General features: G+C 40.8%; 1 protein-coding gene across 5 annotated transcripts in view; it reads right to left on the reverse strand.

The window, feature by feature from the left end:
• Positions 1-2579: 2579 nt before the first annotated feature.
• Positions 2580-21225, reverse strand: part of SLC7A2 (solute carrier family 7 member 2) — a 103412-nt gene continuing 84766 nt past the window's right edge. For all 5 annotated transcript variants that reach the window (XM_083169682.1, XM_083169673.1, XM_083169647.1 and 2 more), the window contains 5 exons: positions 18029-18131; positions 16772-16977; positions 12143-12309; positions 7968-8076; positions 2580-6918 (listed from right to left, as the gene is read on the reverse strand). In XM_083169682.1, coding sequence (XP_083025808.1) covers positions 6716-6918; positions 7968-8076; positions 12143-12309; positions 16772-16977; positions 18029-18131 — 788 coding nt within the window. In that variant the 3' untranslated portion in view covers positions 2580-6715. The remainder of the gene's footprint in view (positions 6919-7967; positions 8077-12142; positions 12310-16771; positions 16978-18028; positions 18132-21225) is intronic.

The raw sequence follows: 21225 nt of genomic DNA on the forward strand, positions 1-21225 counted from the left end.
CAATATATCATATGCGATCCTGCTTCCCAGGAAGCTGTCGGATGGTTCAAGGGGATCCTATGTGACTTCTCCCCTCTGAGATGTCGCCTTGTGTATGGGCACCTTAAGAGCTGTACATAGTATGAGTCCAGTGGAAATACAGTTACAATTTTTATTTATACAAAATGGATCCTATTCTTTCTGTGCTGACTCACAATTTCCTGTAAACCATTGATCTGTGGCTCGTTGGCATTTGGAAATCCAGGATGATGATGATGATGATGATGACAGGAGACAGTGAACTGCAACATGAACAAATGTACACTGAAGCACCATGACAGCTGTCATTAAGCACACCTATATCAGATGATTCAGGAAGCCAGTACCCCGGTGGCAGTGCGGTCTGTAGCCTATTGGCTACAATGGGCTACCGCCATCTCGGAATGGAGGTAGCCCGGGGAACTGAAGCAAAGCTGCCTGGCTTTGATACATAGGGCAGCTTTGCATCCCCCATAGTAACCTATGAGAGATGCTGCCGGCGATGGTGCAGGAGGGATCGTAGGGATTGGAGATTCCTGCTCCTGTCCCTCCTGATACATTCAAGTGATACTTAATATTTGCGGCTAACCCCCCAAAACTGATGTTTTCGGGCCCCAATGTGTGATACCTTTATATACATATCAGTGCGGCAACATTGCTATTTGGCTGCTAGTTGAACTTGTGTATACACTTTGTGGGCCCCAACATGTGAAAAAAAGAAGGCTTACATTTGACACCGATTACCAGCATTCACATCAATTGCTGAGCAGCTTGATATATTAAGAGGCCTTCATTAAGTACGTAGGGCAAGATAGATCAAGCTTCAATCAAAAAGTGATAAATGGAGAGTGATAAACAGATAGAAGCTGATTGGCTGGTTGTATATCACGCTCCATTTTATCACTTTTTCGAGCTTGATACATCTGGCCCTCAGTGTCCAAATGAGGCATGAAGGGCCCATCTGGGTAATGCAGAGTTAGGGGCCTATGTTAAGGGGTGTGGTCAGTCTTCAGAGGGGGTGTGGCCACCCACCAGAGTAGTTTGCCTAACCATTATGCATGGGCTGGACCGCATGACAAATATATATAGTAAATACAGCTAGTGCATGTGTGATAATGTACCAGATTAATACCAGTAATGCACTGTAGAAAATACTCAATAGCAATGTGCAAAAAAGTAACACATGTATAATTCAAGTACACAGTCTGACACCTGGTTCCTAGAGGAGAAGTTGGGCCTCCAGGCGGTGAGGCCTACCCTAGGATTTCCCCTGTACCCCTGTGGGCCAGTTCAACTTGGAGTGTATTTACTTTCCTGGTTGGCCGATCCGGTGGTCGGTGGATATCTCAGCTAGGCGTGTAACAAAATAAAGTAAACTGAGGTATTATGGCATTTAAGCAGAGAATTAACCTATAGGTAGGGGTGAGTGACCTTATAAAAATGGGTGATAAGATGGAAGAACTGTATTATATTTTTAATGTAACACTTTAGACAGGACTATATAAATAAAGATTATGAACAATTATCCTATCGTGCAGCAGAAAATCTTGACTGCTTAATACTTTCACAGGAAGCAGGTCGGGGTGACATAATTGGCTCCTATAAGCTAAGGTTGTGGGGTGCCGTTGCTGTGGCGTTCCAATGCTGGCAATGGCATCTGAACTCGCCCTATGGAGCCACAAGTACTTTTGTGCAAATTCAGGCTGTTGTAAATTGCTGCGGCGGCTGGTGTGGTGATGTCATGGTTGTGAGATAATCATTGTGGGCAGTATAAATGGATTGAGCCCCTAGAGGCTTGGATGTGCTATCCCGCATTCGCCATCTGATAGTGACATGGAGGAACAGCAGCTGACAGTGCTCATGTAAGAAGTTGCAGTGTGCGTGGATGAGTGACCCTTTTATTCAAATCTTACACTGGGTAAACCCTATACGATTTGCTGCACCACCGGTAACGCTAATGATATTGGCAGCACTCCCAGAGGAACGATCTAGCGTTACGATACACATGAAAATATCCTTGTTGTGCAATTGATTTCAACATATCACACTTAGCTTCAAAAGTGATAAAATGGAGAGTGATAAACAACCAACTAATCACCTCCTGCCTGACATTTTTCAAACACAGTCTGTGACATGGCAGGTAGGAGCTGATTGGCTGGGGGTTTATCACTATCAATTTTATCACTTTTGAAGCTTAGTGCATCTGGCCCAGAATGTAAGATGAAATATTTAGTAATGTTGTCACACAGCAGCATGAAGAGAGAAATATATTTTCATATTTCTAACACATCCTAAAATACAAATCTAAAAAATTAGATAGCCCAGTGACACAGAGACGTTTTGCCGTACAGCCTGAGGTCTTAGCCGTATATCTGCAAATATATGCAACCAAGATCTATGGGTTATCTGATATTATTATGTAGTGTTATTTCACACTCAATTGTGCAATTGGCATAGTAAAATGTTCTTTCCTAAATATAATTAAATTACAAAGAGGAATCTTGAGGCAAAATACATATATATTTTTTTTGTCTGATTTTATGTATAGTAAAAAAAATACAGAAAGTGTACAATGTTTTATAAAGCACATACTACATTAAGGAAAAGCAGGTACATTTAGAAAAGGATGCAAATTATGGCGCACATTTGTAAGTCACATGTTGCAGATGAGTAGGAATCTACAGACAAGCAGCCGGTAATTGTAAAAAATAGAAAAACAAGAAGAAAAAAAAGAGTGAGCAAACAAACACACCATAAACTAGTAGTTTCTTCATGTCCTCATTCCACTATACAAATCACAACAGATCTTTTATATGTGGAATGTGACCTCCCAGTGACATTATCATGGACAGTAAAAGCAACAAGTGCATGATGATATTCCACAGAAAATGGCAGTGATGCATTATGAGGTCCCGCTACACTTGAAGTAAACTTGCCAAATTCCAACACTAGAGCTGCTACTGTCCTACATAGCTAATAATGAGGCTTCTACTAGACAGGTGATCCTTGGAGACGTAATAATGCAGAAACTGGAATGCAGAAACTGCAGCCTCCAGTATATGATAAAGTTAACATGTTGCCATCTTGTCGACTGGACTAATATTAAATCGGCATAGAGAATGCATAACCTGCATTGTCAACAATATCTGTTCAGCCAACAAAATGGTTTCCTTCTCTGAGTATAGATGACAGCTATACTTATCAGTGAAGTAGTACAGCAACAGAGCAGTAGGAAACAAAATACGGTACTGTAAAATGGACATTAACAGTCCAATTTCTAACGTTTTTAAGCATTACAGATTGTACATTTCTTACACAGTAAAGTATTATACACAATAGTATTAAACAACAAAAATAGTAATTATGTTTTTGAGGTAAAGCATGAATACCAGATGAATTCAGGGGGAAAGTTTCTCACATATACAGTATATAGTAGTATAGTACAGTCGGTAATAAAGAGAACAGAATGGAAAGGAAAAAAAAAAAAAAAAAAGAGAGAAATCCTTATTTTTGAATTCTGAAATGAATAATTACACAGAAAATATTTTGTCTCAGGTGATAGACTGTGGGAGATTTATAGACCTTTAACAAATAACTTTTTGTATTACCTGGTCAGCTATAAATGGGATCCAATAATCACTTGTGCTGGAAATTCGCAGGTTTGAATCAGGCCCTGCGTGTGCAATTGATTATCAAGAACTATCAGCAATCACAAAATCGATTTAAAATTGATTATAGCTGCCCATTGAGCAACAACTGGGTGAGGTTAATTGTAATGGTATTGTACTGATATCTGTAAAGTACCAATAAAGCTTGTTACGGATCATTCTCATCTTGGGACTGTTACGGAATACCAACAGCACTATTACCAGAAGAGAGCAGAATTATGATTGGTACAGTCACATGACAACTGGCATAAATGGGGCACAGGCCTAAATTTTACTTTCAGAATGAAATAAATTGTTATGAAAAGTATTTGGGCACAGTTTATTATAAATACATGTAACTGGAGCTGCTGTTTTTGACAAGCTCATTATAATACTGTATAAATCATAAAATCTTTTTAATACTGTCCTTTTATTCAACAACGAACACTTCAGATGCCAAGATGTATGTAATATAGGGGCAGATTTATTAAACTCGGTGAAGTGATAAATTGTCATTATCACCGGCCAATCAGCTCCTAACTGTGATGTTAAAGGCTTGGTTTGAAAAATGACAGGTAGGAGCTGATTGGCCGGTGATAAAAACCACTTTATCACTTCACCGAGCTTAATAAATCTACCCCATAATTACATAAGGTGTCGCTACACAGTTTAAAAATTGGGAAATGTTAATATGATTCTCATACATTGTATGATCCTGCATTTTTTAGATAGTCTATAGTAAACTGTACACTGTTTTGTGCCATTTTAATATTTACGCGTTAAATATTACAGAGAATAAATACAATTGTGTTTTTAGTTAGAAATACTACAGAAATTTGGTTATATAGTAATGGTATTTACCATTACGTCTCAGATGCACTCATACTACATGGCTTATACGGCATTTCCATCATTCATATCTTAATTATGACTGATGTACCAATTAATTATCTCCATTTAATATAGGTAATATTAAATATTGAATTCTATATTTTTTATATATCCTACGTATAAACTAACATTGAGACTTGAGAATTTTTTTTAAGGCTCAATACTTTTTCCCTGTACATAAACTAAAATAAAAAAAATAAAAGTAAACAATAAAAGTAACATAAAAGGTAACACTTTCTAAACACCAAATATGCGAATTTATACAAAGATAAACCGTGGATTTACCTGCACAGAAAATCACAGCTCTTATACATTGAGCACATTATATAAAATACATATTGTAATATATTGAAGAGTTAATAAATGCCTGAAATATGATGACTAGTGCTTTAGGCTATTAGTGTAACAGTGTTAGACTATGTATAGATATATGGGTGGCTAAATAAAGGTCAGTCCTCCTCAGACCTGCAGAATGTTATTGGCCAATACAGTGTATATCTTACTTTATTACTTTGAAAATACTACCTACTGTACAAGGTCATATTGTGAACACTATACTAGCACACTATGACACTTTGAATAAAATAATATTCATTAAAATCAGAGGAAGCATTTGCTTTCTATTGCCAAGAGATAATCATAAAAGTTCCTGGGAGGCATAGAGGTTCTAAAGATGTGCTTTTTGCCTTCACACAGTGGAGGCAGACATGTTGGGGCTGGACTGTATCCATGAAACTGACACTGTAGCCTCTGAATTCACATCACTTCCTGCATCTCTAGTGTTTCTTAACATGGTAGGAATAAGGCTGGACATAGGCCAATAGTGGTTAGCCTTTTAACCGTATTTACATGTCCAGAGATGACCTATATGATAGGTTAATTAATGACAGCTGCAATGTTTTGAGGCCAGATACAGTGCAATATCTGGTAAACTGCATATGTGGTCACTATAATTTCCACTTAATAACATATGGCACAACCAATTAGTTAACAGCTTCTATAAGTCTAAAGGTGCGTACACACTGTACAATTTTTTTGGGCCAATTTCGTTGAAAGACATTTCCCTTGAACCCAGTGTCCTGGACGAAAGATGTTGACGAAAGATATTGATGACAGACGAAAGATCTAGCTACAGTTTTTAGACTCTTTTTGAAAGATATCCAAATTGAGCTGCATGCACAGTTGCCGAACAATCTTGATGAACAACTGGGTAGGCGCATCATCATTCGTCTTTCGTCGCAAACGCACTGAAAGATATTTTGACCAATTTTGTTCAGAATGGCCGAAATTGGTCAAAAAAGTTGGTCAAAAAAATTGTACAGTGTGTATGCACCTTAAAACAGGTCAAACTTATGAAGAGATTATTGGTTGCAATGGGATATAACGCACTTTTCTGTTTTCAGTAAGTTACCATATATTACTATTTGTTAACATCTTACAGCAGTTTCATACAATTAATTAATAACTATCCACTATAGATAAATATTACTAAATCCCTCTAAGCCACATATTCAGTGTGCCGAGATGGGACATCCTGCATCACTGAAAGATTTGCCCACAGGGTGCTTAAAAAAACACAATAGAAATATTTTAAATAATGTGTATAAAAGCTTCTTATAATGTACTCTATCCAGGTAACTCATCTCGAAAAAAAAAAATACAATAGTTTTCCTCACACAATCTTATTGCGTCCTGACAATGCTGGGACTATGAAACATTCTCCTGAGAAATGTCTGCTGACCATACAATCGCAGGCCAGTTATTAAGATAGTAATAAAAATATATCAGCTACAATTTATATTTCTGGGGCTTCAGGAATGTGGCCTACTGCCTATTTTTTTTTTTTTAAAAGCTAAGAAAATAGGTTTATATTCCTATTTGAGGCACTGGTCGGCCGTACGTTTTACCCTATCTTCAGTCACAGATAAGCGATTGCAGAGTAAGACATACAGTATAGATATAAAATAAAGCGGTTTAGCAGCAATACCTCAAAACAACTCAAACTTTTGTTTAGGAGATATGGAAAATCTAGGTAAAAGTAGGTTGTTTTTAGGAGAAAACGTAGACCCATAGAACAGAGCTTTGTGTGTGATCTGTTGAAACCCCAGCACTTTTGCAGTACTGATGCAGCTAATATCTTCTCAAATAGTTGCCCGTTACTAGCATTCACTTGTCCTTTCACGCAAAATAAAGTGATCGCTTTCTTTGGCATTTTCCTCCTCATTTTGTTTTCCTGATATTTTTTCCTCAATACCGCTGTTGTCAGAGTCATTGTCCTCATCTTCCTCTTCTTCTTCTTCATGTTTTTTAGGTTTGCCTTCAAGGCTATTTCTTACTCCATAAGCGAAATAAATCAGCAAACCTAGAAAGAAAAAAAAAACAGTTGCATATAAAAAAGTTATATGACACAAGACAAAGCTGTACAATATTAGAATAGAAAGAAAGAGTTTGCATTTTTGATCTGAATCAAGCCCTGTATTTATTAATGCTAACTTAAGTAATAATCTCGAACTTGTGTTCATTGTCGGCAGCAGCTTTCCGATTTATCTTCATCATTATTATAAGCACATACTGTATTTGCATTAGTCCTGTATGTGGTGAAAGAAATCCGAATGAAATCAGTCAGATCTCTGGGTGCGCACAACTGTTATCCAACTGCAATTGTGCCCACAGCCCACTCAAGACAGCCACTCAGCCGCAGGTTGATTTGCAGCTGAGTTTCTTATGACCCTGGATTGCCCCGTTCTTGCTAAAAGTTTGTATGCTCAATTACCAAATATGTCTGCAAAACGGACTTGCGCACATATAACAAATAACAAACATTGGGTGATTTCTTGAGAAATGTTTAAAATACCATTAAGGATTATTCAATCTTCTTTTCCGACTTTCAGAACATTTCTAACCGTCTGAAATATCAGCATATTTGACAATAGGTATTCATTCTTTGACTGACGAAAATGTTCTGACAATCGGAAAGTACGTCAATCCGCGTGTATGTTGTCGAAAACGGATGCAGATTTCACAGCAGCTGTTTTCGAAAATGCATATTCAATGTTTTACAAAGTCGAATCTGCATGACAGAAAGACGGCCTGAAACGACCAAGATTGAATAGGTGTGTGCCTGAATATCGGCACACATTAAATTATACCCCCCTTAGTGGAAAACTTGATCGCTTTTATGTTCAAGTGCCCTAAATGCTGCCATATCACAGGTGTCTCCTGTCTCTTTTAAATGTCTCTATTACTATAGAAATGTCAATATATGTTAATGTATTTTCCATTCTCAAATGAATACTTCTATTTTGGTATTAGAATAGGTTTTCTGGAAAAATGTTTGGAGTCTTTATAATGTCATGATATGGAAACAATTCTTATTATTACAGCAAGATTCTAAATCCCTGTCTGACTTACCAAGAACCATCCAAATACTAAATCTTATCCAGGTGTCTCCGCTCAGCTGTACCATCAAGTAAACATTCACCAGGACACTAAATACTGGAAGGAACGGTAGGAATGGAACCTACAGCAAAGGAATAAAACAGGATCACACACTTTACATTATTGTGCAAAGGAACAGAAATGGATGTGGTATAGTTCACAGATGATGTCTAGCTAGACAGTCAATAGGCCGACACCAAATGTTCGACAGTCAATAGTTCGACATTGGCAAAAGGTCAAGTCAATAGATTGACATTGTCAATAGTTCGACACTAGCAAGTCGACACATGAAAGGATCCACATGAGTTTTTAATGTTTTTTTAGTGACACCTGAGCACGTAAACCCCCAATTAGTGTAGCGCATACCCTCACATGGCTCACTTCTCTTGCCCATGCTTCGGCCAGATGCCTCGCTCCGATACCACTGCGCTCGGAACACTTTAACATTCCCATTTGGGAGTACAAGCGTATGGTAAAACATGAAAATTGTAAAAAAATTGACATTCGCAAAAAGGACTTTTTGCGAATGTCAACCTTTGGTCAATGTCGAACTAATGACTGACAAACTTATGGTGTCGCTCTACTGACTTTCTAGCTAGTCATGGTCTGTGATATCCCTTTAACATCACAAACCCAGGTCAGACACTGGATCGCAATCTCGGGTTCGACCCGGTTCTGGCGCTTTCACATTAAACCCGGGTCTCTAATTATACAGAGGGAGACCCGGGTCTAACCCTTCTTATAACTTGGGTCAAATTTCCGGGTTGGTCGACCCGGGTTATATTTCACACCGTGCTTCAATCAGTACCGTCACGTCATCAACCCAGCAATAACATGGGACCGAGGTGCGATGTGAAAGGGGTATGAGTCATCTGGATCCCAACAGAGATAACAAAACATACTGTATGCAAATATGTCAGTGTACCGCAGTAGTCCCCACACTAAAGTTTTAGATTTTTTTTTCACAGGAACCTAGGCCAAAGGTTTCTTTTTGAGAAACTTAGAAAAAAAATGACATTAAGTAAATTTTGTTTATAGGTCATCCTTAGGTTCAGTTATGTGATGAGGGAGAGTATCACTTTTTTGTGGCCACCTCTGAAAGTACCCCAAGGTACCACAGGGTGTAATCTTTAATTGTTAATGCATCCCCCATTCCGGAGAGGTACAGTATACAGGCTTCAGGTCCATCAGGACACCAGGTAATTTGGGCTCTAGTTAGTATGGGGACATTGCCACCTGGTCTTCAGGTCACTTGGAATTCAATTGACACCATCTTATCATTTGGGTTTAAAATCAACAGATCATTTTTGCACTGTATCAAAACTTGCAGAGAGGTAAAGTGGAAAGAATAAAGGGGTCTATGTACTGTACTAAGCCTTGAAGAGGGATGCAATTACTAGACAATCAGCTCCTAACTGCCGTGTTACACTCTGTGTTCAAAAAGTTAAAGTTTGGAGATGGTTGTGTGGTACTCTCCAGGGCTAAAGCTGGGTACCCACTAGATGGGTCGACATATTAGATGCCGAGCACACAACAGAACACTGTATGACATATGGTTTTGCCCTACATTTATAAAGAACTAGGTCATGGGGCATTGCTTCCAACCACGGGTACCCACGTATTGGGCGTATAAACTGAGCGACATGCCTGATATGTTTTGTTGACTTGGCCAGAAAAGATGCATTAGGTGTGTACACAGATTCCAAAGTACCAACCAATAGATTGACATTGTCAATAGTTCGACACTAGCAAGTCGACACATGAAAGGATCCACATGAGTTTTTAATGTTTTTTTAGTGACACCTGAGCACGTAAACCCCCAATTAGTGTAGCGCATACCCTCACATGGCTCACTTCTCTTGCCCATGCTTCGGCCAGATGCCTCGCTCCGATACCACTGCACTCGGAACACTTTAACATTCCCATTTGGGAGTACAAGCGTATGGTAAAACATGAAAATTGTAAAAAAATTGACATTCGCAAAAAGGACTTTTTGCGAATGTCAACCTTTGGTCAATGTCGAACTAATGACTGACAAACTTATGGTGTCGCTCTACTGACTTTCTAGCTAGTCATGGTCTGTGATATCCCTTTAACATCACAAACCCAGGTCAGACACTGGATCGCATCTCGGATTCGACCCGGTTCTGGCGCTTTCACATTAAACCCGGGTCTCTAATTATACAGAGGGAGACCCGGGTCTAACCCTTCTTATAACTTGGGTCAAATTTCCGGGTTGGTCGACCCGGGTTATATTTCACACCGTGCTTCAATCAGTACCGACACGTCATCAACCCGGCAATAACATGGGACCGAGTTGCGATGTGAAAGGGGTATGAGTCATCTGGATCCCAACAGAGATAACAAAACATACTGTATGCAAATATGTCAGTGTACCGCAGTAGTCCCCACACTAAAGTTTTAGATTTTTTTTTCACAGGAACCTAGGCCAAAGGTTTCTTTTTGAGAAACTTAGAAAAAAAATGACATTAAGTAAATTTTGTTTATAGGTTATCCTTAGGTTCAGTTATGTGATGAGGGAGAGTATCACTTTTTTGTGGCCACCTCTGAAAGTACCCCAAGGTACCACAGGGTGTAATCTTTAATTGTTAATGCATCCCCCATTCCGGAGAGGTATACGGGCTTCAGGTCCATCAGGACACCAGGTAATTTGGGCTCTAGTTAGTATGGGGACATTGCCACCTGGTCTTCAGGTCACTTGGAATTCAATTGACACCATCTTATCATTTGGGTTTAAAATCAACAGATCATTTTTGCACTGTATCAAAACTTGCAGAGAGGTAAAGTGGAAAGAATAAAGGGGTCTATGTACTGTACTAAGCCTTGAAGAGGGATGCAATTACTAGACAATCAGCTCCTAACTGCCGTGTTACACTCTGTGTTCAAAAAGTTAAAGTTTGGAGATGGTTGTGTGGTACTCTCCAGGGCTAAAGCTGGGTACCCACTAGATGGGTCGACATATTGGATGCCGAGCACACAACAGAACACTGTATGACATATGGTTTTGCCCTACATTTATAAAGAACTAGGTCATGGGGCATTGCTTCCAACCACGGGTACCCACGTATTGGGCGTATAAACTGAGCGACATGCCTGATATGTTTTGTTGACTTGGCCAGAAAAGATGCATTAGGTGTGTACACAGATTCCAAAGTACCAACCAATCAGCCTCTAACTGGCACAAGAAACACTGGTCTGGTATTGCGCTAGTTAAAACACTCAGTCTGATATGCAGAATCATGGATTGTTTTATTAACCCTTTGAGTGTCAACATCTCTGTGAGAGATGTGCAAAATATCCGCGAAAAATGCCAGTCACACTCAAATTTGTTATATAATTTCAAATAAAAAAATGTTGTGTAAAAAAACTATATATATATATATATATAGAAACCATGAGACTTGTACTGCACACACTAACAACGTTTAAAAACGGAGTGCTATGGCTAATATATGTATATAATGCATGCAAGCATTTAGAGAGCCAGCAACATCCTTACCAAAAAGTATAAATCTTTAATATTGAAAAAATTTTCAATATTAAAGATTTATACTTTTTGGTAAGGATGTTGCTGGCTCTCTAAATGCTTGCATATATATATATATATATATATATATATATATATATATAATTTTGAAAGGAGGGCACTCACCAATTCGCAGATAGAACTTCTTATTTATTCAATTCATTAAAATATGGAACCTCAGACTGTCTGAGGTTCCATATTTTAATGAATTGAATAAATAAGAAGTTTTATCTGCGAATTGGTGAGTGCCCTCCTTTCAAAATGCGTCCTCCGACCTTTTCATACCCCCACTATCAATGTCGGCGTGGAGTTGATTTTATTTATATATATATATATATATATATATATATATATATAATATATATATATATATAGAGCCCGAAGAGTGGCGAGCGCAGCGAGCCCGTCGAGGGGACGCAGATTACTTTACATGTATCCCGTGTCACTTCGCCACACTTCGGGCTCGGTGGCTCGCTGCGCTCGCCACACTATATAACATCAGCTCCACGCCAATGTGGAGTTGATTCTGCCTCTCCTAAACGCATAAAAGCAATAATAGCTCTAACCCAGGGCCTGTAATGAGAACCCAATCCATGCTTACCATAAAAGCAACTTTATGCTGGTTCTGAGGTTGTCTCCATATGACTGCTACAATGAGGATGATGAGGATGATGAACACTGTGAGCAGGGCAATGCTCCATGCCTCCACATTAACTATTGCAGGGATGGCATATGTTGTCAGGATGCTTAGTGCACAAATAATTATTGCTGCAAAACAGAGGAGAAAAAAAAAACATTACTGTACATTGCGACAATATTCACTTGTTGCTTCTGAAAAATCTGCAGCTGAGGTAAATTTACAAAGACAGAAGTTCTAATGAAGATGGGATGTTTCCCAAAGCAACCAATCAGATTGTACTTCGTAGTTCATTAGCACCTTCTGGAAGATAATAGAATCTGATTGGTTGCTATGGGCAACATCCCGTCTTCAATAGAACTCCCATTTTAGTAAATTTACCTCACTGTTTTAAACACAAAAAAATATGAAACTCAAGCATGTTTTGCTTCAGTGAAGTAAACAAACATTTATTGCAAAATCATATCCTTCGCTCAATTGGGGTTTAAATAGTTTACATTTTTTTCTAGTTTTAAATAATCTGATTATTATTACTAACGAATCATAAGCCTCCTATTTTTACATTGGCCAAGGCATGGGAGAGAGACCAAGGTATATCTCCGTCAGATTTGGAATAGTGTAATATATTTTTAAAAGCTTCTGTAATCTCTATTTGCGCTACGATTAAATTAACACAAAACAAAATGTTGATGCGCCCAGACCACCCTGAGCATTACCGTAATGGTGGTCCTTCGACCCCTTCCCCTCTTTCTTTACTTCACTTCTCTACTCTTAACTGTATTTTGCTTCCTGTTTCTTCCTTTTCTGCCTTTCTTGTTAGTTATTATATATGATGATACATTTCGTGCTTATTTTTTTTGTTGTCAAACCGATAAACATGTTCTTGTGATGTCTTGCAATACAACTAGAATTTCTGAATGCCGGTAGTACCCCCTCCTCTCTCTCCACTCTCGGAACCCATCAACGGTGAGCACCAAAGCATAGAAGCAAAAGGAACGAGAACGTGTAAAAGTTAGTTCTGGATAAATCTTACGCAAAGTAGTGTTCAAATAAGATAAATGTGCTCCTTAAACTTAGAAGTAAATGGGGTAAACACAGACCTGAAAGTCTCTATTTTATGCCAATGATATTTTGTACATGTTTTGTACTATTTACCACAAGTAACAATATTTAATGTAGCAGATACATTACCAATTTATTTATTAAACCGTACTATAATACTATAAAAAAACAATATTATAAATTAATGTTGTTTAGATCAAAAACTTACATCGGAAAGGTCACAATAGAATACACGGTACTTATGTAGTATCTGGGCTTCCGATTTAGAAATCGGATCGGATCGCATCGCATCGTATCGCATCGCATGCGACCAAATCGTATGCGATGCGATGGTCAAGATTTTTCCATAGGATTCAATGTTAAAATGGTCTGAGTCCATTTTAACATAGAATTCAATGGGAAAAAGGGGTCCTTTTCCTTTCCCCACTATCCAAGTGGGCATGGAGTTGGATATAAACCTGTGGCGAGCGTAGCGAGCCACCGAGCCCGAAGCGTGGCGAGCGTAGCGAGCCCCGCGAGGGGACACAGAATACTTTTTAAGAAATATGCGTCCCCTCGCGGGGCTCGCTTCGCTCGCCACGCTTCGGGCTCGGTGGCTCGCTGCGCTCGCCACGCTATATAAAATCAACTCTATGCCCACTTGGATAGTGGGGAAATGAACAGGACCTTCTTAACATTGAATCCTATGCAAAATCGCATCGAATCGCATCGCATCGCATCTGATTGTATGCCTTAAGGTAAGGCATACAATCACAAAATCGGCAGCCCAGATACTACATAAGTACCGAATACACTACATAGGGGACTGGAACAGAATGTGAGTCTACTAGAGATTGGAAGTACTGCCCAAGTTTAATAACAGTTGGAGGGGTATGGATCATTGGGTAGACAGTAACCAAATCGACAAGCATTAGGTCAACACCACTAGGTCGACATGCATGAAGGTCAACATGACTGAAGGTTGAAATTACTGAAGGTGGACATGGATTAGTTCGACAGACTCATTTGGTCGACATGGGGATGGTCGACAGTACAAAGGTCGATATCGGGAATTTCACTTTTTTTTGTGCCTGAATTTAGACACAGTCAACATGGACACTGAAACGGAGCACCGCTGCGCTCACCATGCTTGGGGGACGGTGCCTCGCTACGCTCAGCACACTATTTCTCCAATTAAGCCCTAGTGGATGGTAGGGCATGAAATACCGCCTGTCGGCACATGTCGGCTAAAGAATAAAAGGGAAAAACCCCACGTCGACCTTTTGACTGTTGACCTTACCCATGTCAACCTAATGACTCTGTCAACCTAACCTATGTTGACTTTCCTGTATGTCGACCTAGTGGTGTTGACCTAATGCTTGTAGACCTAGTGACCGTATCCCAGTTGAAGCATAGTGATCGCATGAGTGTCTTGTGCATCTATGGGCAGCCTTGTTGTCCTGTAATGTGAGATGTTCTGATTCTCTAATCTGTTTCTATTGGGAGAATATTGTTGCTAAACGAGGCAGCCGCCTAAAATCCCCCCCCCTTACCCCCCTTCTCGGTTTTCCACATGGACATTTCAGTGCACATTTCCTCTTTGCCTCAGAAAACTGAACATACTGTACTGTTCTACAAGCCTAAGGCACCGTCTCTTGCTAAATGGGAAAGCTATTAGTTTAATGTTGGTGCTACTGGTGGCATAAAGGTTTATTTATTTAATGGCTGGTTAGGAGGAAGGTGAACTAATAATATAGAAGTGTTAATTCATTTTGTCACTGACATGAGGGGTTCTATAGAGGCTCACATATCTGAAAGTATTTTGGAATTCAGATTTTTCCAGACTTTAGAATATTTGCAACCATAATGAGATATTTTGGGAATGAGATCCAAGTCTAAAACCTGAATTGCATTTATGTTTCATATAAACCTAATACGCATAAGGTTGAAGGTCATTTGATAATATTTTACGTTTGCATGAAACAAAGTTTGTGTATATTGCACCATTAGAAAGCAAAGGTGTCACCCGGTTTGGATTACAGAATATTTTGGATATCGGATTTTCGGATATGGGGAGAGTCAATCTGTACAGTAGAATAAACAAAACCGCTATTAATTTAATGTTGGTCTGGCATGGGCTAAAGGAGAGGTCATTATTAATCGTAGGTGCTACTTTAATGTCAAGCTGGTTAGGAGAGTTAGAGGGGGATGCAGTTACAATCCCAGCGGTCGGAATCCCAGCGTTCAAAATCCCAACGCCGGAATCCCGATGGCCGAAATCCCAACACTTTCTCCCTCTATGGGTGTACCCGACACCGGCCCCACAAGGGGGGCGATCCACGTCCCCCCCTTGTCGGGATTCTGCCCACCGGGATTTAGTACCACTCCCTTTAGAGGTGTTTATTTACTAAGCACTGGGCTCTGAACAGTGGTGTAACTACAAACATAGCCCCCTTCCCCCAAGGAATTTTTGGCGTGCCTGATCCCCCCCCCCCTCCCCCAAGAAAAGTTAACACCCCCCTTGCCTTACCCCCACCGCCTCCTCTAGCATCACAAAAAAACAGTCTGCTGTAAGGGGGCGGATATTTTGTGAGGGAGATTTTTCATGATAGCAGCAGGAGCTGAGCCAGGAGGAGCGCCGGGACTGCAGACAAGTAGATCTGCATGTCCCGTTACAGACGCGGCGGCAAGCGGCAATGGGGGTAAGGCAGGCAGCAGCGGAACGATAGCCAACAGATTTTTCAGACTCCTTGAATCACTGACTGAGCTTAGAAAAGTTATCAGTCTGATGGTCCGCAACTTGGATTCCGGACCCATGCTGAGAAGGTCGGGACCCACTTTGGAGTCAGGACCCACAGTTTGAGAACCACTGCCCTAGAGTATTAGAATATTTTTGAGGCACTAGGCCAACATTTTGTTACTGAAATAATTGGAAGCCACAAGCACTGATTTACATTGACCATAAAATTTTTTAATTGATTCTGGACCACCAACCTGTGGCACCCCTGCAAGTGCTCCGAGGCACCCCAGGGAGCCAGGGCACATAGTTTGAGAACCACTGGAATACATGGTTTCTCTTGGATATAACCAGGGGTTAAAGTGGGGGGGAACGGGATGGAACGGAGTTCCACCACCTCCTAACTAAGGAGGTGGAACATTTTAACCTCCACATTGGCCCTGCACAGTAATGCTCACAGAAAAGTATTTCAGTTTACAGGGGGTGCCAAAAACCACTGGCCCTGGCTCCGCCTAATGGGGGGATGGGAGGGGGGGGGGTAATTAGCTGAAATAGGGAAATGAGTTCCTCCACCTCTTCATGACCTCTGTTCTGTAGTAGATAGAGAATTATCAAGGTACACAGCAACAAAAATAAATAGTCTAGACAGCTAAAGCAATGTATTCAGTAAAATATGCAGAATGGCATGTAAATATTAAATCAATACACCTTAAATATAGAATATCCCACATTTTCTGTGTCTTTTCTTGATCCCCACCAAATGTTTATTCAAAACATATTTAGGAGAAAGCAGCACTAGCAAGCAGGCTCCTTACCCAGCACTCCAACTAGGTGGCTGACCGCAGAGGCAGACTGCTCTGTAGGCACGCTGGCAGGGTGCATGAGAGTGTGGAAGCGGAAGCCCTGCTCCTGCAGCATAATGATTTGGGACTCATTCATCATCGATTCCCTTTCTTCTGCAGACAGCATTTCTTTGGCAGGTGCACATTTAGGTATTTCATAACCTAAACCAGGCTGGTACCTATATAGGGATTCATAGATTTTAACGGAAAATAAGAACGGGTGTAATACTGTGCATATTTTCACAATATCTATAAGTAACAAAAATGCACAAATATAGAATTAAAGCAGCATTATCTGCCAAAAAACAAAACCATGTGCACTGCAGGTGGGGCAGATGTAACATGTGCAGAGAGAATTAGATTTGGGTGGGGTTTTACTTCAAAGTGAGATCTATATTGCAGTGTTAAAATAAAGCAGTCAGCATTTTCCCTGCACAGAAAAAAAATAACTCACCCAAATCTAATTCTCTCTGCACAAGTTACATCTGCCCCCCTGCAGTGCACATGATTTTGTCCATTTGAGAAGGAATTTGCCTTTGCGAGTGAACCAGAATAAGGTCCAATATACATATACACATGCACATATTTGGATTGTGTGGCTGGTAGCAGTAACATTACAGTACAGTATGTGTGCATTTGCCGATATGGCCCATGCTAAGGATGTAGAATGCAACTTGTAGCATCTGTAGCATCAAATTTTTCAAATCGCACCCTAAACCCCCCCCCAAAAAATAGACCTACCCCTGGCAGGCGAGTTCGACAGATGATTCTGTCAAAAATGTGTCTAAAAGTAAATATTAAAAAATAAATGGCATGGAGTTTTGAGCTGGTTCTAGTTTCCCAAATATGGGGGGTAAAAGGGCGAGATAAAAAAAAAAAAAAAAAGTTCACAGTGGAAACCCACAATTGCCAGCTGCTAGAATTACATTTCTAACACCTCATTATAGGATTGTGAGCCATATAATTATACCTGAAACAAGCAATTAATATACAGTAGCAGCCCCATTTCCAGACACTGAATATAACCTGTGTTCCTGTTCCACTGAAAAATGTACAGAAATAAAACCAAAACATAAAGTACGTATTCATTTCATACAGAATCAGTGGAGGTGTAGACAAGTAGAAATATCCAGCCAAGGATGCTGCCGTAACATTCTTTTCCACAGCGCCCTTTGTTGTACAGGAAATAGGAGAATTGGCAAGCTGCGGTTAGGATAGTATGTACTGTACCGGAGGATGAGAACACATGCTGCCACAAGGGAATAGGCCAGGAGAGTTCCAATGGACATCATGTCTACCAGAGCTTTTAGGTCAAACAGAAACGCCATTATAGCTACAAGGACAAAAATGAAAATTCATTAGTATGATCGAATAAGAACTGACTCCAGTCATTAAAATATGTTTCATGTGGCATTTATAAAACTGCAAAAAGATGGACACCAAGAACAAAACTTCTCTTTTTAGAAATACGAACAACTGGCCTAACGCAGCAGCTACTGCATAGGCCGGGGTTAAATTTAGCTCTTAAGGATGAATTTGGGAGGCCCTTGGTTAAAGTTTTAATAAAAGGAATAAGACAGAGACACAACTGCAATTACAGCCCTGCTTAAAACCTTAGTGGCTGTGACCTAGGGGACAAATGCTCAGATGCTTGTGATTGGTTATCCTGTCCTGTGCACACTCCCCTCCCCTCCACTGCTGGTTTAAGTTGATTACAAAACTAATTTTCCAGTTCAGCATTACAGGACAGGCAGATACACAGGGAAACAGCTCCAGGAGCTTCAGCTTTTTCAGTACATGGTGCTGCTTCATACTGTTTACATAGATTTTTTTGGTCAGAGGTGAAGTGACATCACTGATTTGGCAATACCCCCTTAGTACCCTTGGATGTCTCAACAGCCCTGCATCCTGTATAGGGGTAGTGCAGTTCTAATAATACTATACAAACATTACAATTTTAAAGCGCACCAAATTATACTTCGAAAACCCCAATATCCCATTTTTTCCCCAAAACTTGAGAAAAAAATATTATCCAACAAACAATATTTTCAACAGAGAAAAATATCTAATTAAGAAGGGAAAGGGGAAGGGGGAAGGGTTTGATAATAAACTGGTTCCAGCATACACGTTCCCATATCTGATCACTAACCAGCAGATGCCCATGTAAAGCTAATGCATGGAAGCAGTCCAATAAGCAGATTTGCCCCTATGTGTGCACCTCCTGGGTAAGAGGGGCTGTTGTGCAAAACTTATGTACAGTAATATAATGTGTCCATATTTTTGCAGCTTATAAAAGGTCACTTGTATTCCTCAGAGATGACATTGTCACACAATTACCTCTCAGAAGGGTTTGATGCTGAGCTGTACCATGTGGATGATGGACTGGATTTGGACTTTTAAATACACCTGTAAAATCTCAATGTGCACATAACATTGGCTTCTATGCATGTGTATAGCTCTTGGCTGTATGCAGGATTGTACCTAACGAGAACAATGGCTGGCTGGAAGTGTCTTTAGGTCATCATATTCCCAGAGAGGGGGTGTTGTTAGTTTTGGATATCATGATGGATAGATGGATGGAAAGGGCGTTCTAGAGGGGCGAGAGGCTCATTGCCTGGAACAGGCACTAAGAAGGCCCTTTTAGTTCAATTATCTGTCCTTATAAAAGCTGTCAGCAAGCACTTTCAGCCTGAGATTTGGGGCTGTATACACCTCATACCCCATTCACACCAGAAATGCAGGGACAAACCCGGGAATTCAGTTCCCGGGACAAGCAGGGACATTCCCGGGTTTGGACCCATTCACACCAGAAATGTCCCTGCATTTTCTGGTGTGAGAAGGGGGCGGGAAGGAGGCCGGCAGGAGGTGGGGAGGAGGTGGGCAGTCGGCGGGATGGCGGCGGAGGTGGGGAGAATACTCACCCCGGTTGCTGGTCCTTCGTGCAGGCCAGGGATCCACACAGGCGGCGCCGCAAATGATGGGACAGGCTGCAGATGAAGATGACGCAGCTCTCCGGCGTCCTCACTGCCGCCGGAGAGCTGCGTCATCATCATCCACCGGCTGTCCCATTATTTGCGCCCTCCGCCTGCATTAATTCCCGTCGGACAGGACACAGAGGACACGGCAACCCGGGTAAGTATACCCTGTACCTTTCACACCAGCCAGGTCCCCGGGTTGAACCCGGGAACAACCCTGGTACCTAGCCGGGTTGAAATTTGCCCGGGATTTTGTCCCGGGAACCTTTCACACCAGCGCTAGTACCGGGTTGTTCCCGGATTCAACCTGGGAATTTAGGCTGGTGTGAATGGGGTATCAGACAGCATGCACGCGGCACACTTATTGCCAGAGATCACTTTGTCCAGCATGACACCATCACAGATTATATTTTAGGGTCTACCTATTTCCTAGACAATTATTGGATACTGTTACCTATTATAGAAACAAGCTGCTAATTAGTTACAATTAGCTGTTATCATTTGTCCCAGCTGTGATCTATATGGATTTAATAACCTACATTGTTATGTTTTACATTTGTTTAGGTTTATTTTTGCATTTTATTTATTGGTGCCCTGTGGCTTGTGATTATTTCTAGGTGTGTGACTACTAATTTACTAGGGATTTAATGCCACATAAGTAAAGCCTATTAATTAGAGCGATGCCGGGTCGGAACCGGGATCTTAAACCCGAGTCAGGCACTTTCACACTAAACCTGAGTCATCTAATATACAGAGGGTGGACCCGGGTTTAACCCTTCTTATAACCCGGGATGAATTGCCGGGTTGGTCGACCCAGGTTATTATGTGTGGTGCTTTCACCCCCCACGTCTACCGGAGTGACCCGGCAGCAGTCTGGCAAATATTTTTGCGATCTGAGGGGTATTAGAGATATACAGTATTTGGGCTATTACAGTGCAAGCACAAATATAGCATACCTCACAACTTTTGTCTTCTGAGAATCAGGACCTGAGGTGTGGCCAGCCCGAGAAGGTGGGTATGGCCTCGTGAGGAGGGTGTGGCCTAGTGCTACAACCCCTGTTGTAATTTTTGGGGTGTCCCCAGTACTTACTGAGCAGCCCACAGCTCCCCTTCCCACCCTGTTAGATGCCATACACATGTGCATGCCATCTATTCAGTGATCGCAGCTTCTCCCAACTGCCCCCCCCCCCCACTGTAGGCATTCTTGTGTTTCTCTGTCCTATTCTGAGTCAGACAAAACTGGACAATGCTCAGAATCACCCTGACCTGTGGAAGTGTCAGTGGTGTCTTGGGTGTGCATATGGTGAAGAGGAAGTCTGTTTATGACAAATGCCTTGAACCTACCATGGCGCTGGTGTAAGTGCCTATAGTAATATTGATGGTTTTCCAATTGCAGAAATGCACAGACCCATGCATTAGCTTGAAACTACATTTAATTTAATGCACATTGAT

The sequence above is a fragment of the Crinia signifera genome, chromosome 1 (assembly GCF_055691185.1).
Source record: "Crinia signifera chromosome 1, ASM5569118v1, whole genome shotgun sequence".
Lineage (NCBI taxonomy): Eukaryota > Metazoa > Chordata > Amphibia > Anura > Myobatrachidae > Crinia > Crinia signifera.